The sequence below is a fragment of the Ambystoma mexicanum genome, chromosome 1p, assembly GCF_040938575.1.
Source record: "Ambystoma mexicanum isolate Mex_15411 chromosome 1p, UKY_AmexF1_1, whole genome shotgun sequence".
In the NCBI taxonomy this organism is placed as follows: domain Eukaryota; kingdom Metazoa; phylum Chordata; class Amphibia; order Caudata; family Ambystomatidae; genus Ambystoma; species Ambystoma mexicanum.
The window spans coordinates 761,180,957-761,204,525 of NC_090921.1; the positions used below are offsets into that span (position 1 = coordinate 761,180,957).

The following is a 23,569-nucleotide window of genomic DNA, read 5'->3' on the forward strand; positions in this document are numbered from 1 at the left end:
ATGGTCATGAGCTAAATAGAAAAAATACATATTTCTCTGTGGAGCACATTTGCATCATAGTGACTTGCACAGAAAATAAGGAAACATAGTCCAGTAAGGTGTACATTTTTAGTCCAAACCCACAGAAGGCACTGTGCCGCCACCTTGCTCTTGCGCTGATTCACAGATCGAAGTGGCAGCAGCAAAGAGCCGTTCAGTCTTTTTGCTTTTCTGACGTGGATGAACGATGTGTGTGGCGAAGGGAGGGGATTAGCAGAGTGCCATGCTGAAGTGAATCCCTCCTCAAGCACGACAGGCAATGACATCCAGCACCCTTTATTCTCATGCCATGTCTATGTCTGTCTGTGTGACACTTTAAAAGCCTAAAATAAAAAAGGTCTTGGCAGATATCAAACTCAACTGGTTTAGAAAATGTATTCAAAGTCGTCGAAAGCTTCCTAAGCAGTCAACTTACGTGTTCTCCTGGTAAGAATCGCTGTCGAGTCACAATTCACATTCACAAATTCACGTTTAGCTGTTTGTTCTTTTATTATACAAAATAAACTCATCTTTACAAAAAGACATTTAGAAGACATGATCACATTCACATTGAGACAGTTGTCCACTCTAACCAATCACAGTGCTGCCTCCTCCTCTCCCCTTCCCTTCCTCCTGGCCTCACACATACACACACCCTTCCTGCACCTCAACAGATGCACCCAAGAAAAACAATGTCAGAACGAAAACAGCTTTCTTCTTAGAAATAAACATATATGCCTGCACATAGTGTTTCCTCCTATTCCTTGGTATCATGTTTTTGCAGTGCTTAAACAGCTTGCCGGCGAACCCTCCTAAGTGTACGGGTAAGGAACAGAGGCACAGGAAAGTAGAGACTTTGGAAAATCAGAGTAAATGTCTGGCGAGAAGACTGCATCACCTTACCACATCAATGAGTATAGAAGGAGTGAGAGCCCATTGTGGCTTTGTCGATCTTGAAAATGTAGCCAATCCTAGGCAGTTGAACAGAGCAGTGGGCACACAGAACGAAGAGTGATGGGTCTTAAGCATATTTCTTACGTAAGGCAAGATTGAGTGGTTTTGTACACAGTGGGAAATGCGAGTAGGAAAAGAATAATGGCCTTTTTAAGTGAAATCCCAGATCTGTATTCTCGATGTAGTTTTCCTTCTGAATACTGTCCCCTGCATTCAACTTCCTAACTGGTGAATGGTTGGTGAGGATGGACTCCTTCAGCACCCCTGACTCCAACCCAGACATCCAAACTACTAGAACGACCACTTTCCCTGCTCTATCCCTCATTGCCTCTCCCTGTATCAGTGTGTGTAAACCTTTACATGCTACAGAGGTGTTTGGACATGCTGAAAGGAGGGTAGCCCTGGGCTTTCGGCGATATTTGTCAACCCACAAACCAGGAAACCACTGTCGCATGCTTGGCCTTGGTGTGGTCTTGGATAGGTGTCATTGTCTCGCCACATGTTTCATTCACCTATGTCCCAAATTTGGCAGCAGTCGGAAAGAAGTTAAATGCCAGTATTGTACACTGCAGAACAACTTCTTAAATGGAAAGTTTCTGACCAATTTCATCCACCAATTTTCATAGAGTTGACTGTACACTTGACTTGAATTTTGAAAGGAGAGCTCAGCAGATGCGTTGGCAAATAACTATCTTAGTACATTCCTTTTTGATTTTGGTTTTGCACCTGGAAGTATCACCAATCATGCAAAGTTGTTCTAATAACATTTTTTTTAAGTTATCAAGCTGTAATAAATCGCACTTTTCTATGGCTGGGATGTTGAAAGGATGTGGAAGTTAATGTCACCAATGTCGGAGGGAGAAGTATTCCCTTGAGGAGCATCAACTATTGAAGAACCCGCATGAATATTCTTGTTGGCGGGGTGCGATGCAACAGCACAACGCAGGGTCCCGATACATCCACAGGATTTGTTGTCCTACTTTGAGCTCTTATGCAGGCAGAATAGTGCTAAGTGTGAGTTCACAGTCTCCCAGGACAAAGTCTCGTCGCAAATTGGACCCCTTATTAACCACCTTGACTTTGATGCTGCGGGAGTCCAGCTCCTCTTCAAAGACCCCCTCAAAGAAGAAGTCCTCATTAAAAATGGGGTTCTTGCTGTTCTTAATGATAGTGCTCCTCTGTTTCTGCACTTTGCCCGGTTGAAGGTGAAGCATCACACAGCAGTTGACGTTCTTTGATTCAAAGTGAGGCTGGTAGAGATCCTCCGCACTGACGAGCCGTATCCGCAGCCGGGCAATTTCCTTCATGTACTCTGCAGACAGCCGTAGACGACCCCCTTTGCTAAGATTGACAGTGTTCTCTTTGGTCAACCTTTCATGGCAGCAAATGAAGTCCAAATGAAATATTGGTGGGGGAGCAAGAGATGTGATGGGATGCCCCAACTCAAGACCCCCGTTTTCCCTTCTTTGAATGTTGGGGCTGTTGTCTGTTGAACTTGTTTCCTCAGTAGAAAGAGAACTGGCACGAGCTAATGTTTTCACATTGAGTGTCCTGCAGAAGAGTCGCTGCTTTGTGTACGCCTGACAAACCAGGGTGCCAGCCAAGGATCGGGTTAGCAGGGGTGAGTTAAAGGGCGAAGACTCTGTGGAGGATGTTGTGTCACTATCAAAATTGCTTGAATAGTACGGGGAAGAGATAACTTGACAAGGAGGGCGTAAGTCTGGTGAGGAGATTGTCAAACTCGAAGACGAGTTGAAGTCCGGTGAAGAAATATTGCTTGCCGATTCCTGCGCTGACGGCCCACACAGGCCATAGGTCTGGCCTTTCGTATGGAACAGAGACTCCCTCCTGCGTGTGTGTGGGCTCTCTGGTAGGCAGCCAGCAAGGTGGGGCATTGAACATGCACCATTCAGTCTTTGACCGCTCTGCTCCTCTGTACCGGGTGAGTCTTCATCCGTATTTTCTATCTGGATGATGTGCCGGTTTGCTGATTTGATCAGGGCCTTGTAACTGGAAGTGAGCTCTGCAGAGCTACCCAGGGGCCCGCTGCTTTCCAAAGCCGGGCCCCTGGAAGAGATTCTTGCTTGCTTGGCAGCAAGTTTGGGAGGAATGAAAAATTTGGGGATGCGGTCTGGAGTCAGAACATTTGGACATGGAGCCAGTGGCTTGTGTCGGCTGTTAGACATTTTCCGGTTAGAGCAGAACATCTTAGAAACCAGTCCTTGGTCAGTGGAGTTGGAGTTTGCAGTAGCCAGGTCTCCAAGGGACCATCCTCTCTTCTCAAGAAACCACATACAGAGTCCCTTTTCTGTAGCAAGACCTTCCTAAAAAAGAAAAAGAAAGACACTGTGAGGGTTCATGATATGGAACAAGCACCTAACGTGTCTTTTCCAGACAAGTACTAGAGCTTACAGCAATGTTGTAAGTGCAGCAAACAATATAAAATGTGAAATTTTCATGCATGACACACAATTTGAAAAATGACACAAAAAATGTAAAAAATGTAACATTTTATCCAATTGAAACGCATTTTAGGGCAAAGTTATTGCAATTGTGGATATCTAATAGCCAGTGTCAAATTACATGCTGAAGATTGAAAGGAACCAACTCACTCTGTAAGAATTTGTTTTCGCGGGAATACACATTTTACTCTGCAGTACATAGGGGATTCTTGAGGCTTCAGATGGTTCTCCTCTCTAATACCCTAATTCCGGGTGCCTTAGCGATCGAAATCCTCCCAAGAACGCTTTCTGATCACTCCCCGGTCAAACAGTTTGGATTTGGGAGTACCCCTCCAAACAATTAAACCAATGTGGAAACTGAACGATGTTATATTGCGGTTTCGTAGCAATCAGGGTGCAAATTAGAGACCGTTGTGACTTATTTTGCAGAATATGATACCGGAGAAATAGATTTTAGGGCTGTCTGGGATGCAGGGAAGGTGGTTTTGAGAGGGACACTAATAAACCAAACAGCAGCATACACAAGGGCAAACATTGCCTACCTGGGGCTTCTAGAGGATAAGGTCCAGGAGGCCAAAAGATTACAGAATCGGACAGGTTCCCGGAAGGCTCTCAGGGCGTTACAAATAGTGAGGGCCATATTGGAAACCTGCATAACCGAGAAAACTGCCCAGGCAATTGTGCATACAAAACAACATTACTATACTAAAGGGAACAAAGCCAATAAAATACTGGCGTTCAAATTGGGGGAACGTAACTACATCACGGCACTGAGGGACCCAACAGGGATAAGGTGTACCAAGGAAGCTGGGAAGCTCCAGATAATCGAGCAGTATTTTGGAGCGGTAACTGCCAAACACAGAGGGGATGCAACACAAGTGGGCAATTTTCTATCCATGGCGAGCCTTCCGAGGGTGCCGGTGGAACAGCAGGAGCAGCTGAAAAGCTGGATAACAGAGCAGGAAGTAGTCCAGACAATCCGGGCCCTGCCCAATATGAAGGCCCTCGCCCCAGATGCCGACACAAACAAATTCCATAAAACCTTTGCCCAAATCTTGGCGCCCTATGTCACAAAGCTGTATAATTCTTTTTTACAAACAAGAGAGGTCTCCGAGTCCATGGCCGAATCTGCAATGTCCCTGCTCTTAAAACTAGGGAGAGACCCTGAAGAGTGTGCCTCAAACCGGATTCCAAAATCTATAGTAAAATGTGGGCCTCCCGATTGGGCGAGATCCTCCCAGCACTGGTGGATCGGGACCAGACTGGTTTCATTATGGACAGGGGAGCTCATGACAATGTCAGGAGGGTGATAGACCGTACTGCAGTGGCCCTGTAGACTCAGGAGGAGGTGGGGATAGTCTCATTAGATGCCCACAAGGCTTTTGATAGTGATCATTGGGATTATTTGGAAGTCTTAATGAAAACCTATGGTTTTGGCCCCACCTTCTTGAGATATGACATGGCTAATTTTCAAATTCCCCAAACGAAAATTACAGTGATTAGCCAATGGAATGTCCCGGTACGTTTGGGAAGGGGGACCAGACATGACTGCCCATCTTCGCCTCTGGTCTTCGCCCTGGCGATGAAGCCACTATTCCAACAGATTCTACTTAACCCTAAAGTTCAGGGGATCGTGCATGGCGGTGAAATCCATAAATTACCTGATGGCATTATATGCTTCCTCGCTAGACCCTACACATCCTTGCCGGCACTACTAACCCTATTGGAAGAGTTTGGTGATGCCTCAGAGGTTAAGATTAACAAGAACAAATCCATGGGACTAAACATCACAGCTAGTCCTGAAACAATGCAAGATCTCCCAACAGCTTCCCCATTTAGATGGACGTAACAAGAAATAACATACGTTGGGGTTATAATTACACCAAAACATGAATACTCGATGTACATCCCAGAATTGTTTAGGGAAGCTAAGGAACAGTTACGACACTGGAGCATGAAGGAGATTTCTTAACCAAGTTGAATACATGCTGTAGAAACGACCTTAATCCCTGAACTGCTCTATGTCTTTAAGGCCATTCCCATGCATATCCATCCCAGGGAAATAAAGGCCTCCAAAGGGCAGTCAGGAAATTCATTTGGGCCCACAAACCCCCATGGTACTATTGAGATCCAAAGGGGAGGTCAGCCTGAGTGGCCTTCAATCTGGAGATACTATTTGGCATCATAGGTTTCTCCAATGTTGGATTGGTCACAAGGGGGGGGGCAAGAGAACCTAAATGGAAGGTGATATAACAGTGCTGGATTCTCTGGTGATATATGCATCTACTGCTGTTAATGCTTCAAGAAAAATAAAGGGTTAGTAAAAAAAAACATTTGTTTTCAAGTGACCACACGAGGAAATACACATTGGAATTCTACAGTTGTAAGTATAGGGACTGTCAGTGCAGATGGCCTTTCCTGGGCGAACTAAGTGTCCCTGGTTCTGCTGCTTGATGCACCAGAATAAGGTAGGCAGACCTCATAGGGATCTATTGTCTAGTTCTTAAAATGCAGCAATGGCAATAATAGGGCAGGAAATCCTCCAGCAGTGAAGAAAACCTGCTCTTCTGAAAATTGGGAGCTCAGGTATAGGCTCAGGTATAGGCTTTACCCACGAGTACCACCTCTGAGAGGAGCTGGCAAACGCCTGCCCACCAATCGCAATAGGGGACTAGTGACCAAGGCTTAGAAGTCCAGACTATCTGATTGGCCGCTAAATCTGATGCCAAACCAAGGCAATGCCCAAAGCATGTGATCTGGCCAGCTCCGGGGCAGAGCCTGGTCTACACCAGTAAAAACAAAAATAGAGGCTGCCTCACTTGGCTCGCAAAGCGCCCTTGTGGGCAGAACAGATATTTTAAGTCTGTCTCAGGGTTCCCCTGAACAAAGGAAGCCCCAAAAAGTAAAATGGCCAAAAGTAGAACTTAATAAATACATTGGCATCCCAATGGCTACCAAAAAGGTAAATTTGGCTACCAATGGGGTAATCTGGCTTGTGCCCTTGGTGTGGCCACAACTAAACAACAGCTGCCACCAGCATATTCTCCAAAACAAATGTTGGGTGATATATTAACCACAGGGCACACATTTGTTACTTAAAATGCACCCATGGGTGTCTTATGTGTGACCCAGACCCTTATACTCTTAATTAGTGAAAAGGGTTGCCATGGCAAGTGGACTTCAGTAAAATAGGTCAGTGATCAAAAAAATAAAAACAGGGAAAAAGCAACAAGATGACCCTAGAAAGGCCCTACAGAATCAACTAAAATGGAAATATGCCAGATAACTGAAAGTCATGTAGCGGGGTGGCGGGAAGCTAGAAAACTGCCAAAATGACAAAGCTTCCTGGTGTTTTTTCTCCATTTACAGAAAAATGATCATCTGGACTCTGGATATTCGGCTTGAAAACTGCCACGCGGCCTTCTTATAATTATAATGGTTCCATTACTGGAAATGGGAATGCGGGTTACCAGAATGGTCAAGTTAATAAAGTGCCGGAAAACAAAGAATTAATTGTCCCCGCTTCTTTTAGGATATTTGCAGCTCGTCTGGCCTTTCCCACACAGTGAATGCCCTGCTTTGCTTTAGTCTGAACTACTAAGGTCTACCTGAGGAGCAACTTGGGGCCTGCAGCCGGTACATCGTGAAGCAGCTCAACCGCTCAAAGTTGTGGAAGGAGAGGATGGATTCCAACTGCCCAAAATGCCTTTCAATGACTTCCGATTACATCCGGTGGCTTTTCGCCAGTTCCGCAATGGCATCCACCCTTCATTTCTGGTGGGAACTGTGCACGGTGAGTAGCCTCTTCTTAGCTGGATCCACCTCTAGCAAGTTATCCACAAACACACAAGTAAGTGGGTTTGGATAGGAGATCTCAGTCAGTAAAGACACTCTTCAGAATACTTTCTTATGGTTCCCAATATGGAGGACAGCGTCAGAGGGTCCAGAAATCCCCTTAACCAACAATTCTTCTGTCCATGTTTATCTAAGAAATGCCATCATAGCTATGGATCTTGCACCCTGGAAGTAAGATGGCATTTTTTATTTATTTATTTATGCTGCATTTGTAAGGCGCTTATTCATCAAGTAAATTGTGTTTCAAAGCGCCCATTGTGGAGATGGAGTTTCTCCAATTCCCCGAGGCTACTCCGGTAGCATCTTGCTGCAATACACGTGTGTTGACTCACTTCACGTGCAATGTGTCACACCACTGATCTCATGTGAGGATCGTAGCTATGCAGGCGGTGCACGAAGCACCATTCCTGCTTGGCAAGGGAAGGCGGATGGTTCCTAATGATGGGCTGCCCTGGGAAAAGATGCCTGTGCCACAAATAGAATGGAGGAGGCACCTGCCAAGTCACGAGCTGCAGCCGGCATGGACCGAAGCCAATGGGAAGCCTGGATCCGGGGCAGCACAACCAGGTCAGGCATACCATTCATGAAAGGCACACAGTGCGAGGCACTCAAGCATGACCTACTAACTGGCCTTGCACAGGAAAGAATACCTATTTACCATGCCACGCCTGACTGTTCCCAGGCCTCAAGCCCAGGGTTGCTTCCTGAGTCTTGCCGTCTATTTAAACTGCCTGATTTCAATTTCCTTTTTCTGATACTCGTCTGCTTTCAAGCAGCATGGTTACAGTGCCTCACTTCCTCCAAGGGACGGCAAGATGAGCGGAACCAATCAATGACTTGGCAGAGTAGTTGGAGGTCTTTCACCTCTGGTTTGAGGCCCAAACGAGGTCTAAAAGGTCCCTGAACGCGATCGCAGTTTGAGTCCTTGGTTGGTGTAAGGCCACGTTGTCTCAGTGGCATAGATACCTGGCAGTGCCAACAGTCATGTTAGGGATTTAATAGACTTCCAATCCAACCACACCACTTCCAATCCCAATCTACCACTCCCGACATCAGCCGCACTCACTATCAACTGCGGCTGTGCCACTTCCAACCCCAACACTGCCACCAGCCAAGGCACTTCCAATCCAACCACACCACTTCCAATCCCAATCTGCCACTCCCGACATCAGCCGCACTCACTATCAACTTCGGCTGTGCCACTTCCAACCCCAACACTGTCACCAGCCAAGGCACTTCCAATACAACCACTCTGCTTCCAATCCCAAGATACCACTCCCAACATCAGCCACACTCACTATCAACTGCAGCTATGCCACTTCCAACCTCAACACTGCCACCAGCCAAGGCACTTCCAATCCAACCACTCCACTTCCAATCTCAATCTACCACTTCCGACATCAGCCACACTACAATCAACTGCAGCCATGCCACTTCCAACCCCAACACTGCCACCAGCCAAGGCACTTTCAATCCAACCACACCACTTCCAATCCACCACTCACGATAGCAGCGGCACTCACTATCAAATGCGGCTGTGCCACTTCCATTGCCATCACTGCCACTTCCTATAACTGCCTACCATTTCCACTCCCAACCACACCACTCCCAAGAGAAAAAACAAATGTTGTGTGGAGTGGGGATGGCATTTGTGGATGAATTACACAGCCACACCTACGCTTTGCCATTCTCTCTATCCTCCCCACACTCATGAAAGTGCTCGTTTCTTGGCATGTGTTGGAAATGTTCTTTTGCCCGAGTCTGCGGCCACTCTTTCGTGGAAAGAGTAGCAGTTGCAGCTGCCTTGCCTTCCATCAAAAGAGTGACAGCAGAAACAGCAGATGGAGAATGCTCAAGAGCCCCGCCGCTAGGGCCAGTGCAATGATTTCTGCCATCCTGGAAAAAAGGGTAAATTTGCCACAACTCAACCCAATATATCCCTACCTTTAGCATACTCTGTCCCAAAATGACCTTTGGCCTCTTCACATGTATGCCCAGCTTCTAACATGGTGTGCTTACACACCACTCCCAGTGCAGCGCCCCCCCACACCCACCCACCTCACCAGTAACAGAGCAAATGCATCCCTAACACACCTAAGGGGTGGGGCATAGGCCCCACCAGCCCATACTCACAATGGGCACAAATACCCCATAGGCAGAGCAAGCTCATTTCACAAAGGAATTAACAGTGGGCCTGTGCATGTCGGCCCTCACAAGGAGGTACAGCATAGGCAGGGCAAATGCAAAGTTGCTTAACTAGTGTTCAGTTACACCAAGGTTAGGGCCATTCGTCGCAAGCTTTCCTCACAAATGGGTACATGTACAGGCAGCTCTGGACTGGTACAGCGTGGACAGGCAATAGACCATATAGGCTCCCCTACCCGATCAAGGTTTGGACACTCAATTAGCTGACTAAACACGAAGTATCACGCTAAAACAAAGTTCGGAACAATTTGTGCTTCGAAGTTCATAGAAAATACAACCTAACTTCATTGCTACTTCTGTTAAAAACAATTTTAATATAAAACATATAAAGTTAAAAATATACACATAAAAATTGGTCGATGAATTGGCAAATAAAGTGACCAGTGCTGTTGAATAGAGTGCTATTGAATAAAGTGCTGTGTGCTGGTCACCAAAAAGTGTTAGTAAAGTACAGAATAAAAAAAATCACTATAACTCACTTACAAGCATATTCAAGTTCTTGATTAACGAACACTTAATTACAAATTTAGTACTAAATTTAGTCACTTTATTTGCCAATTCATCGACCAATTTTTATGTGTATATTTTTAACTTTATATGTTTTATGTTAAAATTGTTTTTAACAGAAGTAGCAATGAAGTTAGGTTGTATTTTCTATGAACTTCGAAGCACAACTTGTTCCGAACTTTGTTTTAGAGTGATAATTCGTGTTTAGTCAGCTAATTGAGTGTCCAAACCTTGATCAGGTAGGGGAGCCTATATGGTCTATTGTTTTCTAAAAAGATATGTCAGGTTTGCTCCCTGTCTACCTTTAGTATACCTGATTTCCCCCTAGGTGTGTATAACAGCGTGGACAGGGCCAGTGCAGGGTTCCTCCACAATGAAGAACATGCACAGCATGGGTTTAGCCTAACTGCTGCCACCAATGACCCGTAATGCCCCCAATCAGCACATAGCAGTGAGCATGCGCAGGAACAACAAGCGGGCAGGTACAAGGAGCACACTATGTCTTGGTCAAACCCTTACTACGAGTCCTCCGTCTTGCCTGCTGAGATGGGGCAGTCATTGCGGCAATCAGTTGGCCTGCATATATGATATGATATTTTATTTGTATCGCGCTCATACACAAGTGTTTCAGAGCGCGACGAGACAAGGGAGTGGAACAAGGGAGGACAAAACAACGATCTTACTAGGCCGAGTGCCATTGAGAACGCGCAAGTGCAAGGGAGAGGGTAGGGGGAAAGTGCATGGGAGAGCGGAGAAGTGGAAAGTTCTGAGCAAGGGATACAAACAACAACAACTGGTAGTGAAGCCACCAGGGTGCAAAGTGCCAAGTATAAAGCACAGACAAGGGGTGTCGGATGAGTGCGCTAAGGGCACTGTAGGATTACAGATACAGGCCCAAGAGCAAGGGTTGTACAGTTGTCATGCTAAAAGGCTTGCTGAATGGTAGGAGCCACTGGGCGTGGTGATGTTTCAGTGCAGTAAATCTCCACCCCCAAAACTGTCTGCTTGTAATTGACCAACATTTGGAGGGTCAGACCAGCAATAGCCCTCCAAAACATCTGAACAGTGATGTTCTGCATTGCTTGGAAAGTGTCCACTGAAAAGCAGGCGACTTACTTTGCACATAGACACTATTTTCGTAGGCAGTTTTCCATTGCTAACTTTTCAGGAAATGCTATACCATGTTCACACCTTGGAATTTATTCATACATGTTTTTTGTTCTGCAACATGAAAGTAGCATGATAAAGTAATGTATTGATAAAACATGTTTAAATTGAACAACTTCATATTATGCACCTTAGGAGCACACACTAAACCAAATTAATCATGATATCAGTACTTCAGAGGTAACCATGACCAGAATGGGTTAGAAATGGAGCATGTAGTTCAGTAGGTTTGTTAAAATGGCACATTTGTTCCAAGCTTTTTTTCTTAACAAAAAGCTTACAACAAAATGTGCTACTTGCATAGCTTCCTCCATCACTGAGGGTGTGTGTAAATGGCAATTAGCATCTCTCTTTTGCTGCACCTACAACAGCCCTGGTCTCTCCTCCCCCATGTAATTCTTAATAACAGAGAGAAAAACACTGTTTCAAGCCCCTTTTCTGATTGGTGCCCTAGGCAGAAACTTAGTTTGCCAAGTGCTTTCACTGGCCCAGCCTGGCGGTGCCGTCCATCTCCGTTTTTCCTATTGTTGTGCAGATAAGCAAAATCTACAATGAGTTTACCAGCACTTCGAAAATAATTTTGTGGTACCTGCAAAGGAAGAAAAGTTCCACGACAACTTACATATTTGTAATTTTTTAAAGGACTTTTCGTGTCCCATTAGACGACTATGTTTTACTGGACAGGTAAGGTTATCACTAACACCATGTACAGGCCTGCAAAAGCCTTAAAATAATGTATAATTGATGCGAAACTGCCTTCATGGTTAGGTTTCTGTGCTTCAGAGAGCCTGTAACGGGAGCCCTGGCTGTGCTGATCATTGTAGAGGGTTTGTATTACTGAACAAGTGTTGCTCTGCTATTGGAGGACAGTGGGATAAGCGAGCCGTGGCTGTGCTGATCATTGTAGAGGGTGTGTATTGCTGAACAAGTGTTGCTCTGCTATTGGAGGACAGTGGGATAAGCGAGCCCTGGCTGTGCTGATCATTGTACAGGGTTTGTATTGCTGAACAAGTGTTGCTCTGCTATTGGAGGACAGTGGGATAAGCGAGCCCTGGCTGTGCTGATCATTGTAGAGGGTTTGTATTGCTGAACAAGTGTTGCTCTGCTATTGGAGGACAGTGGGATAGGCGAGCCCTGGCTGTGCGGATCATTGTAGAGGGTGTGTATTGCTGAACAAGTGTTGCTCTGCTATTGGAGGACAGTGGGATAAGCGAGCCCTGGCTGTGCTGATCATTGTAGAGGGTTTGTATTGCTGAACAAGTGTTGCTCTGCTATTGGAGGACAGTGGGATAGGCGAGCCCTGGCTGTGCGGATCATTGTAGAGGGTGTGTATTGCTGAACAAATGTTGCTCTGCTATTGGAGGACAGTTGGATAAGCGAGCCCTGGCTGTGCTGATCATTGTAGAGGGTTTGCATTGCTGAACAAGTGTTGCTCTGCTATTGGAGGACAGTGGGATAAGCGAGCCCTGGCTGTGCGGATCATTGTAGAGGGTGTGTATTGCTGAACAAGTGTTGCTCTGCTATTGGAGGACAGTGGGATAAGCGAGCCCTGGCTGTGCTGATCATTGTAGAGGGTTTGTATTGCTGAACAAGTGTTGCTCTGCTATTGGAGGACAGTGGGATAAGCGAGCCCTGGCTGTGCGGATCATTGTAGAGGGTATGTATTGCTGAACAAGTGTTGCTCTGCTATTGGAGGACAGTGGAATAAGCGAGCCCTGGCTGTGCGGATCATTGTAGAGGGTGTGATTTGCTGAACAAGTGTTGCTCTGCTATTGGAGGACAGTGGGATAATGCTATGCGTCGTTTCTGTAAGCGAGCGGTGGAAACACTCAAACACCTAATGATTGTTTGCCCCACTTTGCAAAAAATCTACAGAAGAACTTTTCAATACATGTGTCCACAGTCCATCGTTTTTAAATCGTAGCACTTTTTGGTGCTACATTTTACTGCGTCGTCCTACATCACTAAGAATTAGAGTTGTCACGTTTTCAAAAAATCTTGAGATTAGTTGATGATCGTGGACGGTGTTTGTCTGGATGTACTATCTCGTTTTTAATGTATGATCATTAGAAGTATGTCTGTGTATAGTGATTCTCATTTGTTGTACTGTTTTTAGTGATGACGATATGTGATTAGCTGTGTAATGTGTCTATAAGGTTTGAAATAAACCATCTACAATAAAAAAAAAACTAAGTGTTGCTCTGCAGAAAGCTTAGTTACCAATATCCACTACTTGCTTTCTGCAGTGGTAGAAGTGGGCCCAAGAAAGTAGTGCAATTGTATCTCCGGCAGGGGACAAGCTAGGCGGGAGGGAGCAAGGTGCTACACGGGTTTCAAGGGGTTGTGGATGGACCCGGTTGACAGCCAAGTGGGTGGGGCAAGCAAAATGAGGTCCTGTGCATTGTTTTTCATTAATTTCTCTCAGTTGGTCAGTCATTTGGGACATTTATATATATGGCCTTGCCTTGTGAAATCAATCGCCTCTACTCGCTGATATTAACTCTGCAGGAACCCATACTTGACACATACCTAAACAGAAGGCGCTTCAAAGAGGGGCCTGCCACTAGAAAAATGTGTCCTGTCCTGAATATAATTGGGTATTTTATTACAAAGCCTGGATGCCAAGACTGAAAATCCTCTCCTCTGGTCTGAAAGTGTCTGGGTGGTGACCAGTCTGTGGTCCCGAAGTATCCCACACGAGTGCCTTATAGTAGTCCAACTTAGTAGACACTTAGGCTCCTACTAGAACTGAAGACTTTTCCAGTTACATGATGGGGCAAATCCCTCGTAGCTACCTAATGTTAAAAATAAATCACGTGCATATGCCCATGACTTTTATCAACTGTGACATCTTCGCATGAACCTGAAAGAACACTGTGACAAGTTTTCCAACAATCAGGGGGCGATGGGGTGTTGCGAGAGATCATTTCTTGGTGTCAGCAGAGCCTCCTCCAGGCTCCGATAGTGGAGATGATGAAGCCGGATAGAATTCTTCCAGGCTGAGATGTGCTTCCGTTTCTGTGAACTTGCGGTGAAACAGATCTCAGTTTAGCAGTAACCGCTTCAGGGCGGTCAATGAAAAGATATGCTTTATCGTAAAAAAAGAACCGTTCCGGAATGGTGAAAATGGCTGTAAAAAGAAGTGGAACTGTTAACAGTAAAAAATAAAAGTACTAATCCGCTTCCGGTAGCTCCCGCTCACTTCAACCACCAGCTTTCTGGCTTTCTGAAATCAGGTTCCAGTCTGTTCCTGATTGAATCCAAGTTGCACTCCTTTCCACCCTACAGCTAGTTACCGTCCTAGACTCTGTGTACACTGAAGGTGGCCCCCGCCCCCGCCCTCCATGCCGCACTGCCTCTTGTACCCCGTGTTCCCGCCCCCGCCCTCCATGCCGCACTGCCTCTTGTACCCCGTGTTCCCGCCCCCGCCCTCCATGCCGCACTGCCTCTTGTACCCCGTGTTCCCGCCCCCGCCCTCCATGCCGCACTGCCTCTTGTACCCCGTGTTCCCGCCCCCGCCCTCCATGCCGCACTGCCTCTTGTACCCTGTGTTCCCGCCCCCGCCCTCCATGCCGCACTGCCTCTTGTACCCCGTGTTCCCGCCCCCGCCCTCCATGCCGCACTGCCTCTTGTACCCCGTGTTCCCGCCCCCGCCCTCCATGCCGCACTGCTTCTTGTACCCCGTGTTCTGGTGCAACACTTTACTTTCATTGCATGTTATTAATATTCCTCTTGACTCTTTGATGCCTGAACTCTCGACTTAGTTCAAGAACCTGCTTTACTCCCAAAGTAGTGTAGGTTTTCCCGCACTCACGCCCACGTTCCGGATTGAAAGATATCATTGCTGTCTAGGTTTGTTTGCTGTCATCTCTGTCCTTTTCCTTCCTCGGTCTTGAATCGTCAATCTCTGGTGTAGTTTCCTTTTGCAACTGCTTCACCCAAATCCCAGTGCATAGATACTGTTAAATGTAATTGCACGAGTTCAATGTCTTTCTTCCCTGTGTGTTTTCACATTTGTCTTGTGCAAGCAAGACTATGTTCCCAAATGCCAGTGTCTAAGCGCTGCATGATAGTCTAGTTTGACCGTTGTGCCATGCTCTGGTGAGGGATGTGCCATGGAATTCTGCCCTGCGCTGGGCTGCTTCCCCCTCCGCTGAACGACCCTCTTCTGTGCCATTTGTTTCCCGTCCTTTGAACTGCAGTCACTACTGCCTGAACTCTGCATAACTGCTGGCTCCTCCCTGCCCCTGCAGCCCAGGCCACTGCCTGTGGCTGACTCCTAGGCCACATTGTTGCCTTTTCCCTATACTGCAGGCAGGGAGAAGGCACGGCAGGCGCCCTATTGAAATTAAATGCACCCTTGTGCTAGCACCGGGTTTTCCAGGGCAGGAACGGGGGCGCATTTTATAACAATAGGGTGCTGAAGCTTTTGCATTGGCACCCTATTCCAGTGATTAACTCCCTGCTCTGGTGCAAGGAGGAAAAAAAAGAAATGTCCCCGCCCCCACTGGCATTGACCAGGGGCGCGCAGGGGGGCACCATATTGTCTTTCACTGCCTTGGGTGCTGCCACCGCTAAGGCCAGCCTTGACTGCAGAGAATCCACCTGATCCAGGTGAGGTGACCCCAAAGCTTCTGAGAAAGAACTGACTGTCCTAGGGGATGGCATTGTGAAGGGGCAGGCACTTGACTTTGATGACCAAGACATTACAATGCAACAGGACAAATCTATGGAGGGCGTGGTGGGGCATCAGCACACAGGTCAGCACAGTGACTGCGCCCCCATTACAGCCTAGGCAACCTGATGTCGCCATGCAACAACCCGAACCTCAGTGCCAACCACATGGCTAAAGCTGATGCCAGTGCCGAATTAGCCACTAGGCCAAGTAGGCACCCGCCTATGGGCCCCACTCCTTTTAGGGGCCCCTGCGACAACGGATCAAAATAAAGTGGTGCAGAAAATGAAAAACATATCAGGAGATAATTTGGGAGGCGGGGGGCACGACATTTCGACTGCCTAGGGGCCTCTAGAGGGTGAAATCCAGCACCGGCTGAGCCTGTGGGGGCAGGTGCTGTTTCCAGGTCCTGGAGTGCCCGAGCACACGTGCACAACTAATTGGAATGCCTATATATCAAATATGCACATGCATAGAGTGAGGCACGCTGACGCCATGCTCGCCCTCACAGGTGGTAAAGGCCGGACCCAACAGAGAGGGGCAATGGTGGGGCGAACCCTGGCACATTGGCTGAAATGATGGCAGAGGGAGAGCAGGGCCCCAAAGACCGTGTACACCAAGCGCCGCCACGACCTGCTAGCACCACCCTTACCATGGAGGATTCCTGCTCTAGATGGTGTTATTTGGCCTGTAATGCCCCAGACCCGTGCCCGAAAGTGCAGCAGCACCAAGCGACCCCACCGCCTCCTAGCACCACCCTCACCCTGGATCATTACTTCCGAGTCCTAGACGGTGTGCAATTTGGGCAGTGTTTCGATACTTTCTCAGAATCAGACGTCTCTGCCTGCTGGCAGCATCTGCATGTGGGCATGCGGGCAGTTCTGCTGCGCGGCGGAGGCCTTTCAGCGCTTCCGTTGGCATTGTGGAAATGTGAAAACCCCTTGCACCCGCAGTAACTCCATGGGCCAGATTACAGACATTTTGCACCGGTGCAAGTGCAAGGTTTGCACAGGAATAGCACTAGGGCAAAGTTTGCCCTATTTTTCAAAACACTGGGACATATTAGATAACTATTGTACCATGACAAGTGCAGTTTGGCATAGTATAGGCACCAGGCTAAAAATGGCCCCAGTGCAAAAAGGATACATTTTCAAAGCGATTTTTTTTTACCAGGGCAAAGTGTGCCCCCGTGCTAATACCTTTCTGTATTAGCACTAGGGCAGACTTTGCCCTGTTGCATTAATGCAGTGAAAATGTATCCTTTTTGCACAAGGGCAATTTTGGCCCTGATGCTTATATCCTGCCAAACTGCACTTGTCATGGTACAATAGTTTTCTAATGTGTGCCATTGTTTTTAAAAATAGGGCAAAGTTTGCCCTAGTGCTAATACCGTGCAAATCTTTGCACCTGCACCGGAGCGGAATTTGTAATGTGAAAGATTAATTTCTGTAATCATGCCCAAAGCATGTCCTTTCTGGTCAAACCTGTTTTGGATGGATTTTTACCACTTCTTACCCCCATTACAGTGAGGGCGTCGGGAGCATGACATTGTTTCTCAACATGCTCTCAGGTTTTGCTCTTCTATGGCTGTACTAGTGCGGAAACCCAAGCGTTTCTGCCAAAGCGCCTTCATCCTGCTCTTCAGCACTCAGGACATGTGAAAACAAGGCGTGCCATACATCGCATGTGAAATATACCGCTATATTATCTTTCCTTTCATTGTTACACATCTCGTCTTGCATACGATTTTGCACACAAAAACACCACCACAAGTAGAAGTGATAAGAGAGCTATCAAGAAGACTGGTAATATAAGAATCGAGAGAGGGATAGATTTTACAAATAAGAGTAGAGGGAACAGCATCTTTAGGAGAAGCAGTAGGATTAGCTCGGGAGATCAATAACGAGGTGTCAGAATTAGAGATAGGAGAACAGGAAGAAAGAACTGCAGTAAAAGGAGACGAGGAAACAGGGCGGGAAGAAGGCAGAGAAGTCAGAGACATGGCAGAACGAATTCACTTTAGAAGTGAAGAAATTAGCAAAGTTAGATGCAGTAAGTGTGGAGAGAAGGGAATGATCAGGCAGAGGGGGAACCACTAGATCGGAAAGAGATTGGAAAAGACAGCGGGAGTGAGATGATTGAGAGTGCAAGAGATCAGAACAATAGAGGCGTTTAGAAGAAAGAAGTGCATCCTCATTTAAAGTATTATAAGAAGAGAAGGACGCAACGTCCAACATAGATGGAAATCTATGCCAGCGACTTTACATAGAGCGAAGGTACGGAGTAAGCCAAGGCTGGGAAGGTTTACGAGAAAGAAGACATTTACAGAGAGGATATAGAGTATCAATAGAGGTAGAAAGTGGACGCGGCATCATCCATTGAAAGAGATAAAAAATAAGAATGGGATGGAACAGTGGCAATACAGGAAGATACAAAGAGTGAGATAGTGAAAGTGCAAAGATTGCAATGGAAAAAAAGAAGGGGTAGGAACATAAGGGGGTAAGCAAGTGTCAAGAACAGGAGGATAAATAGAGAAAAAGAGCAAATAATGATCAGAGGAATAAACAGGATAAATAGAAACACCTGAGGTAGACATAGAAGAAGTAAACATAAGATCCAGAGATGTGAAGAGGTGGAGTAGGAAGGGGAGAGAGACAATAAGAGTGAACAATAGCAAGAAATGAAGAGGTGGCATGAATGGAAGAGAGATGCCCAATAGCAAGAAAGTATTTCTCCTGCTGCTTTCAGGCGGGAGATGTGCATGGTGACCTCACTGTCCTTCCCATGGAGGTTACCTCACTTCATGGAGCATGCCCTCACACTGCCCCTTTTCCCACTGCACTAGCCTGTATGCCACTGCACTAGCCTGTATGCCACTGCACTAGCCTGTATGCCACTGCACTAGCCTGTATGCCACTGCCCCTTCCTGTATGCCACTGCACTAGCCTGTATGCCACTGCACTAGCCTGTATGCCACTGCACTAGCCTGTATGCCACTGCCCCTTCCTGTATGCCACTGCACTAGCCTGTATGCCACTGCACTAGCCTGTATGCCACTGCACTAGCCTGTATGCAAGCCGGGAATGTTGGTATTTGGTCCTGCGTGGTCAGCTAGCTCTGCTGTTTACTTACTCTGCCACCAATCAGACAAATTCCAAAAGATGAGTGTCATTACCCCCGTGGTATTCCACGAACTGGATTGTTTCTACTATCGATCTCAGTGGCACGTATTTTACCATTACTGGAAAGATAAAAGTCTGAGTTGACCCACTTGGACTGGAAGGAACCCGGTCCCCAAAATGACAGAAACATCCCGCTGCAGGGGATACTGAACCAACTGGACCACCCAACAGGTAAGAGAAAAGGGGGATAAGAGGCCGTCGATAGTGCGATTTCAGTTCTGCTGCTGTATTCCCTCGGAATCTCGCCTGCGCCAGACCCCGGTCCTTGCCCTGTATATCTGAGGCGCCGGCTCTATCGGACAATGGCACCTTGCAGCCAAGCGTGTCAGTGGGAACACTGCTCACCTGCTGCTCCATTTGGTTCGATTCAATCCTTGAAAAATTAATCCAAAGCACATGCACCGATTTAAAAAGAACACGAAGAGTAAACTTAATTTACAACTGTTTTAGTCCCAACATTTAAATTAGAACATTCAGGAAAATGCATGAACATGTTTGCCCGGTGCAAATGTGCATTTCTTAGGCGCAGAATGCAATGCCAGCTGTGTAAAGTTGCATAAGGCAACAGAGTCGAGCTCGAACCTTGCTGGTAATCGACGCGTCCATGCTACGCCACTGCCCACTTCAGGGGCAGATTTTGCACTTGAATAAAGTCACAATCTGGGGCCAGATTACAGAAACTTTGCACCGGTGCAACCGCAAAATTGCACGTTATTAGCACTAGAGTAATGTTTGCCCAATTTTTTAAAACACTGGGACGCATTAGATAACTATTGCTCCACTACAAATGCAGTTTGGCATATTTATTAAAAGCACCAGGGCAAAAATGTCCCTAGTGCAAAAAAGTAACATTTTTTAATGCATTTTTGCACCTAGTGCTAGTGCCATTGCGTATTAACACTAGGGCAATTTTTGCCCTGGCACTTTAAATACACCAAACTGCACTTGTCATGGTGCAGTGGTTTTCTAATACGTTCCAGTGTTTTTAAAAATAGGGCAAACATTTTCCCTAGTGCTAGCACTGTGCAATTTTGCACTTGCACCGGTGCAAAGTTTCTGTTAGAAGATGTGAGGGAGCCTGTCACGTTCACGAATCGAAGGATTCAAACAAAGTTCAAAATAATGTCACGATCTGCCGGCTCAGCGACAAGCCCCGCTTTCCCAGCCTCAGGGAGGCCTCACTCTTACTAACCGGCTAGTTCTTAGTCCGCTCCCTAGATTAGGGTGACCAGACATCCTGGTTTTGCCGGGACTGTCCCGGTATTTGGAGCTTTGTCCCCCTTTCTCAAGATTATGTTCTCATTGGAATCTGCAGTGGTCCTGTTTTTTTGTAGTAGGCAGGGCTTTAAGTGGGGTAAGAAATCGAGGGGGGCCTTATTTGGGGCGTGGCTTGCGGTATGGGCATGGCCTAAAAGCAAACAAATATATACATTTCTGTAAGCATTTATATATTTGTATGCGTACCTTACTGTGGTTTGTGTAATATGCAAGCCATCTTTTATAAACCTAGAAAAATGTTACATATTTAGAAATACTGTACATATTTATATGTTTATAAAAGATGGCTTGAAAAGTACACAAACCATAGTAAGATATGCACATACATATATAAATGCCTACATTTATATATTTGTTTGCCTTAATGTGGTTTGTGTACTGCAAGATGGCTAGAAAAGTACACATTGAGGTTTGTGTACTTTTCAAGCCATCTTTTTTAAACATTTCTATGTTTACAAAAGAGGGCTTGAAAAGTACACAATTCAATCCATCTTTTATAAAGCTTTGCTGACGGACAAACCCAGAGGCATCTTTGTCTGCTGGCAAAGCTTTATAAAAGAAGGCTTGAATTGTGTATTTTTCAAGCCATCTTTTATAAACCTTGAAATATGTCAAGGAGTCCCCAGGTTCGCTGAGGGTTTAAGACGCCTCGGCAACCTGGGGAAACAAAGGGACAGTAACTTCCTCTGGTGACCCCTCACCTGAGGGCTCACCAGAGGAATTTACAGTGACTGACAGACCTGCCAGCCAGAGCGCTGCTGTGGCTGGCTGGCACTTCGTTCAGCTTGCCCAACCTAATGGCAGGCGCATCTGCCATTGCAGCCGCAATGGCATAATGCGTCCCGCCAAAGTTGTGGTGGGACCGGGAGCACCGGTCCACTTAAAGCACTGGTAGTAGGTCTTCATAGCTGGCAGACAGGAATGCACAATCTCGCACAGAAGAAATGATGCATTTTACAACTTAAGATGGTGTTAGTTTGCTATTAGTCTATGCCCATGCACTGCACTGTCCCTTCCCAGTCCCCCTCTGCACTTTCCCATTTCCCGCCTTCCCATGCACTTGCGCGATCTGAATGACACCTGGCCTAGTACGATCGTTGTCTGTCCTCCCTTTGTCTCCCTCCCTTGCCTGGTTGCGCCTTAAAACACTTGTGTATAGGCGCGTTATATATGCCATATCATATCATAAATTAATCATAATGTGTTTCTTTTAACAGTAACACTTAAACCACCTTCTCCTCCAAACGTTACTGAAGTGTAGTGCCCTTATAGCCACTTTTAAGAGCTAGTCCTACTTTTATGTTAGTTGCCTGTCCCGGTTTTTTACTTTTTAGATTTAGTCACCCTACCCTAGATCGACACCCTCGACCACACGCTGTAGTTCTCCTGCGCCACCATCTCCTGTCATTCTTTATGAAGCACCCACTCTCCGGTTCCGTCCACCAACCCCCTCTGCTCAGGTTACTGCACACTTTCTGTTCTTCTGGCAAAGGTGCATTTCATCTAAATTCATCCCCAATGCACCATCATCGGAAATGCACTCGGCACAGACCATACACGTCGCAGCAGGCGTTCCTAATTTCCTTTTATTATTCCTTCATTTACGCCCCTCGCCCACCCACGCCACGGCCTCGTCTGCCCATTCATTCGTGCGTGCGTTCATTCATTTCGTTCACCCACCCACGCACACTACCCCTTTCACCCGGCATCCTCTTCACGGTCCTTACTTCATTGAGGCGTCGCCCGTCCCGGCAGACGAATGAATTAGGACTGTGACGAGGAAGGTGGGGCTCGGAGTAATGAAGATCAGCGGCAAGTAATCGGGACATTCACCTCTCAGTGCACCCGTCGTGGAACGTGCATGAAGGAGGTCATGCCGTTCGTGCATGCTCTCCTTCATGCACTCTTAGCTTTGATCCTTGGAGGATGCCTTCCATGTTGTGTACATCTGCGCAGACACCTGCAAGGCTGTGCTTGTGTATTTCAAAGTAACCAATCAAGTCATCTTGTACTGTTTATAGTTTACAAGTGCACGCATCGTAAACACCACACCTTTTTCATGTTGCCATGATTCTGTGTTACTTCTAATTCGTTCCAGGAAAAGTTGAGTGAAACCCATTCAAGGGTATGGCCGGTTGTAGGCAGGCGGGGTGCACCGAGTTGTTGCCAGCTCCGCCAGCGCAGGCTCTGGCAGTTACCCTTTCACTGGAGAGCGCGCACCGCCCTCGGCCGTCAACGCTGCGCCGCGTGACTATCAACTCCTATTTGTGTGAAAACGCAGATTTAAGTGCCTTTCTGACCGAAAATCCCTGTTTGAAGCGTGGGGATTTTCGGCCAGAAAAGCGCGCAAATCTGCGTTTTTCACGCAAATAATTACACGAATCAGGCAGAGGGCAGGCAATTATCCCGTTAACGCATCTTGCCCCATCTTAACTGCGCCACAGTGAGTGACTGCATGCGGGCGTCCTCGGGGGTTGGGGCTAAGTGCCCCAACACTTCCCAGCACACCACCCTGTGGTTCACATTCTGTGACACCCGTGGACGTCAATAACACAAATCACAGAGACCAACATTTCAAGTTACCAGGGCTGCGGCTGGCATTCATTGAAGGTTGCTAGGCACCTGCCGACATCCCCATCTGTGCGAGCGGTAAACCTCCCCAGCCTACTAAATATGTTTACCCTTCCAGGCTATGCTCTCAAACCCCGGCTTCCCATCAAAACCCCCCGCGGGCACCCCCCCCCCCCCCAGAAAAGCCCCTCGTCGCCAGCCTCTCACCTTAGTGGTAGCGCGCACTGTTCCCCTCAGCACCTGATCGCGAGGCTGCTAATTGACGCTTATTGGCTCTCCCTCTTGGGCACCACAGGCGGCTTTGCTCCTCCTCACCCCAAGCGGCGTTTATAGACCAGGAGTTCACTCTGGCACCGACGTCACTGGCCATGAGTCACCTCACCTCATTACTAAAAATAATGGGGGAAATTACCGGCTGCTCACTGGTTAACAGCTCTTGAGGCCCGAGCCCCAGCTATTCTCCCAGCCGCCTTTATGGAGCACAAAGGACGTATTTATAGCTGATGCAAGCGTGGCTAGGCCCTGCCAAGCCAAGCACTGCTCATTTTTCCTCACACAACCTCTTGGTGTCTTTCACGTGCTCTTCTTACTTCTTGTTTACATCTTTCTACCTTTACAGGCACGTATTCTGCAATCTTTGCTTCTGTTTTCACTAGCTGATTTTCTAGTTTCCCTGCACAGTGGCTTTCCCATTT

The 23,569-nt window shown here is 46.9% G+C and overlaps 1 protein-coding gene across 1 annotated transcript; it reads right to left on the reverse strand.

The window, feature by feature from the left end:
* Positions 1–437: 437 nt before the first annotated feature.
* On the reverse strand, positions 438–23,199 carry C2CD4D (C2 calcium dependent domain containing 4D). The gene is made up of 2 exons (XM_069650828.1): positions 23,082–23,199; positions 438–3,296 (listed from the first exon to the last, which is right to left on the reverse strand). The coding sequence occupies exon 2, from the start codon at positions 3,264–3,266 to the stop codon at positions 1,962–1,964; it is 1,305 nt and encodes a 434-aa protein (XP_069506929.1). The 5' UTR covers positions 3,267–3,296; positions 23,082–23,199; the 3' UTR covers positions 438–1,961.
* Between the last annotated feature and the right edge of the window lie 370 nt (positions 23,200–23,569).

Coding starts and splice junctions, on each gene's coding strand:
- C2CD4D (XM_069650828.1), bottom strand. CDS start 3,266: ATGTGGTTTCTTGAGAAGAGAGGATGGTCCCTTGGAGACCTGGCTACT.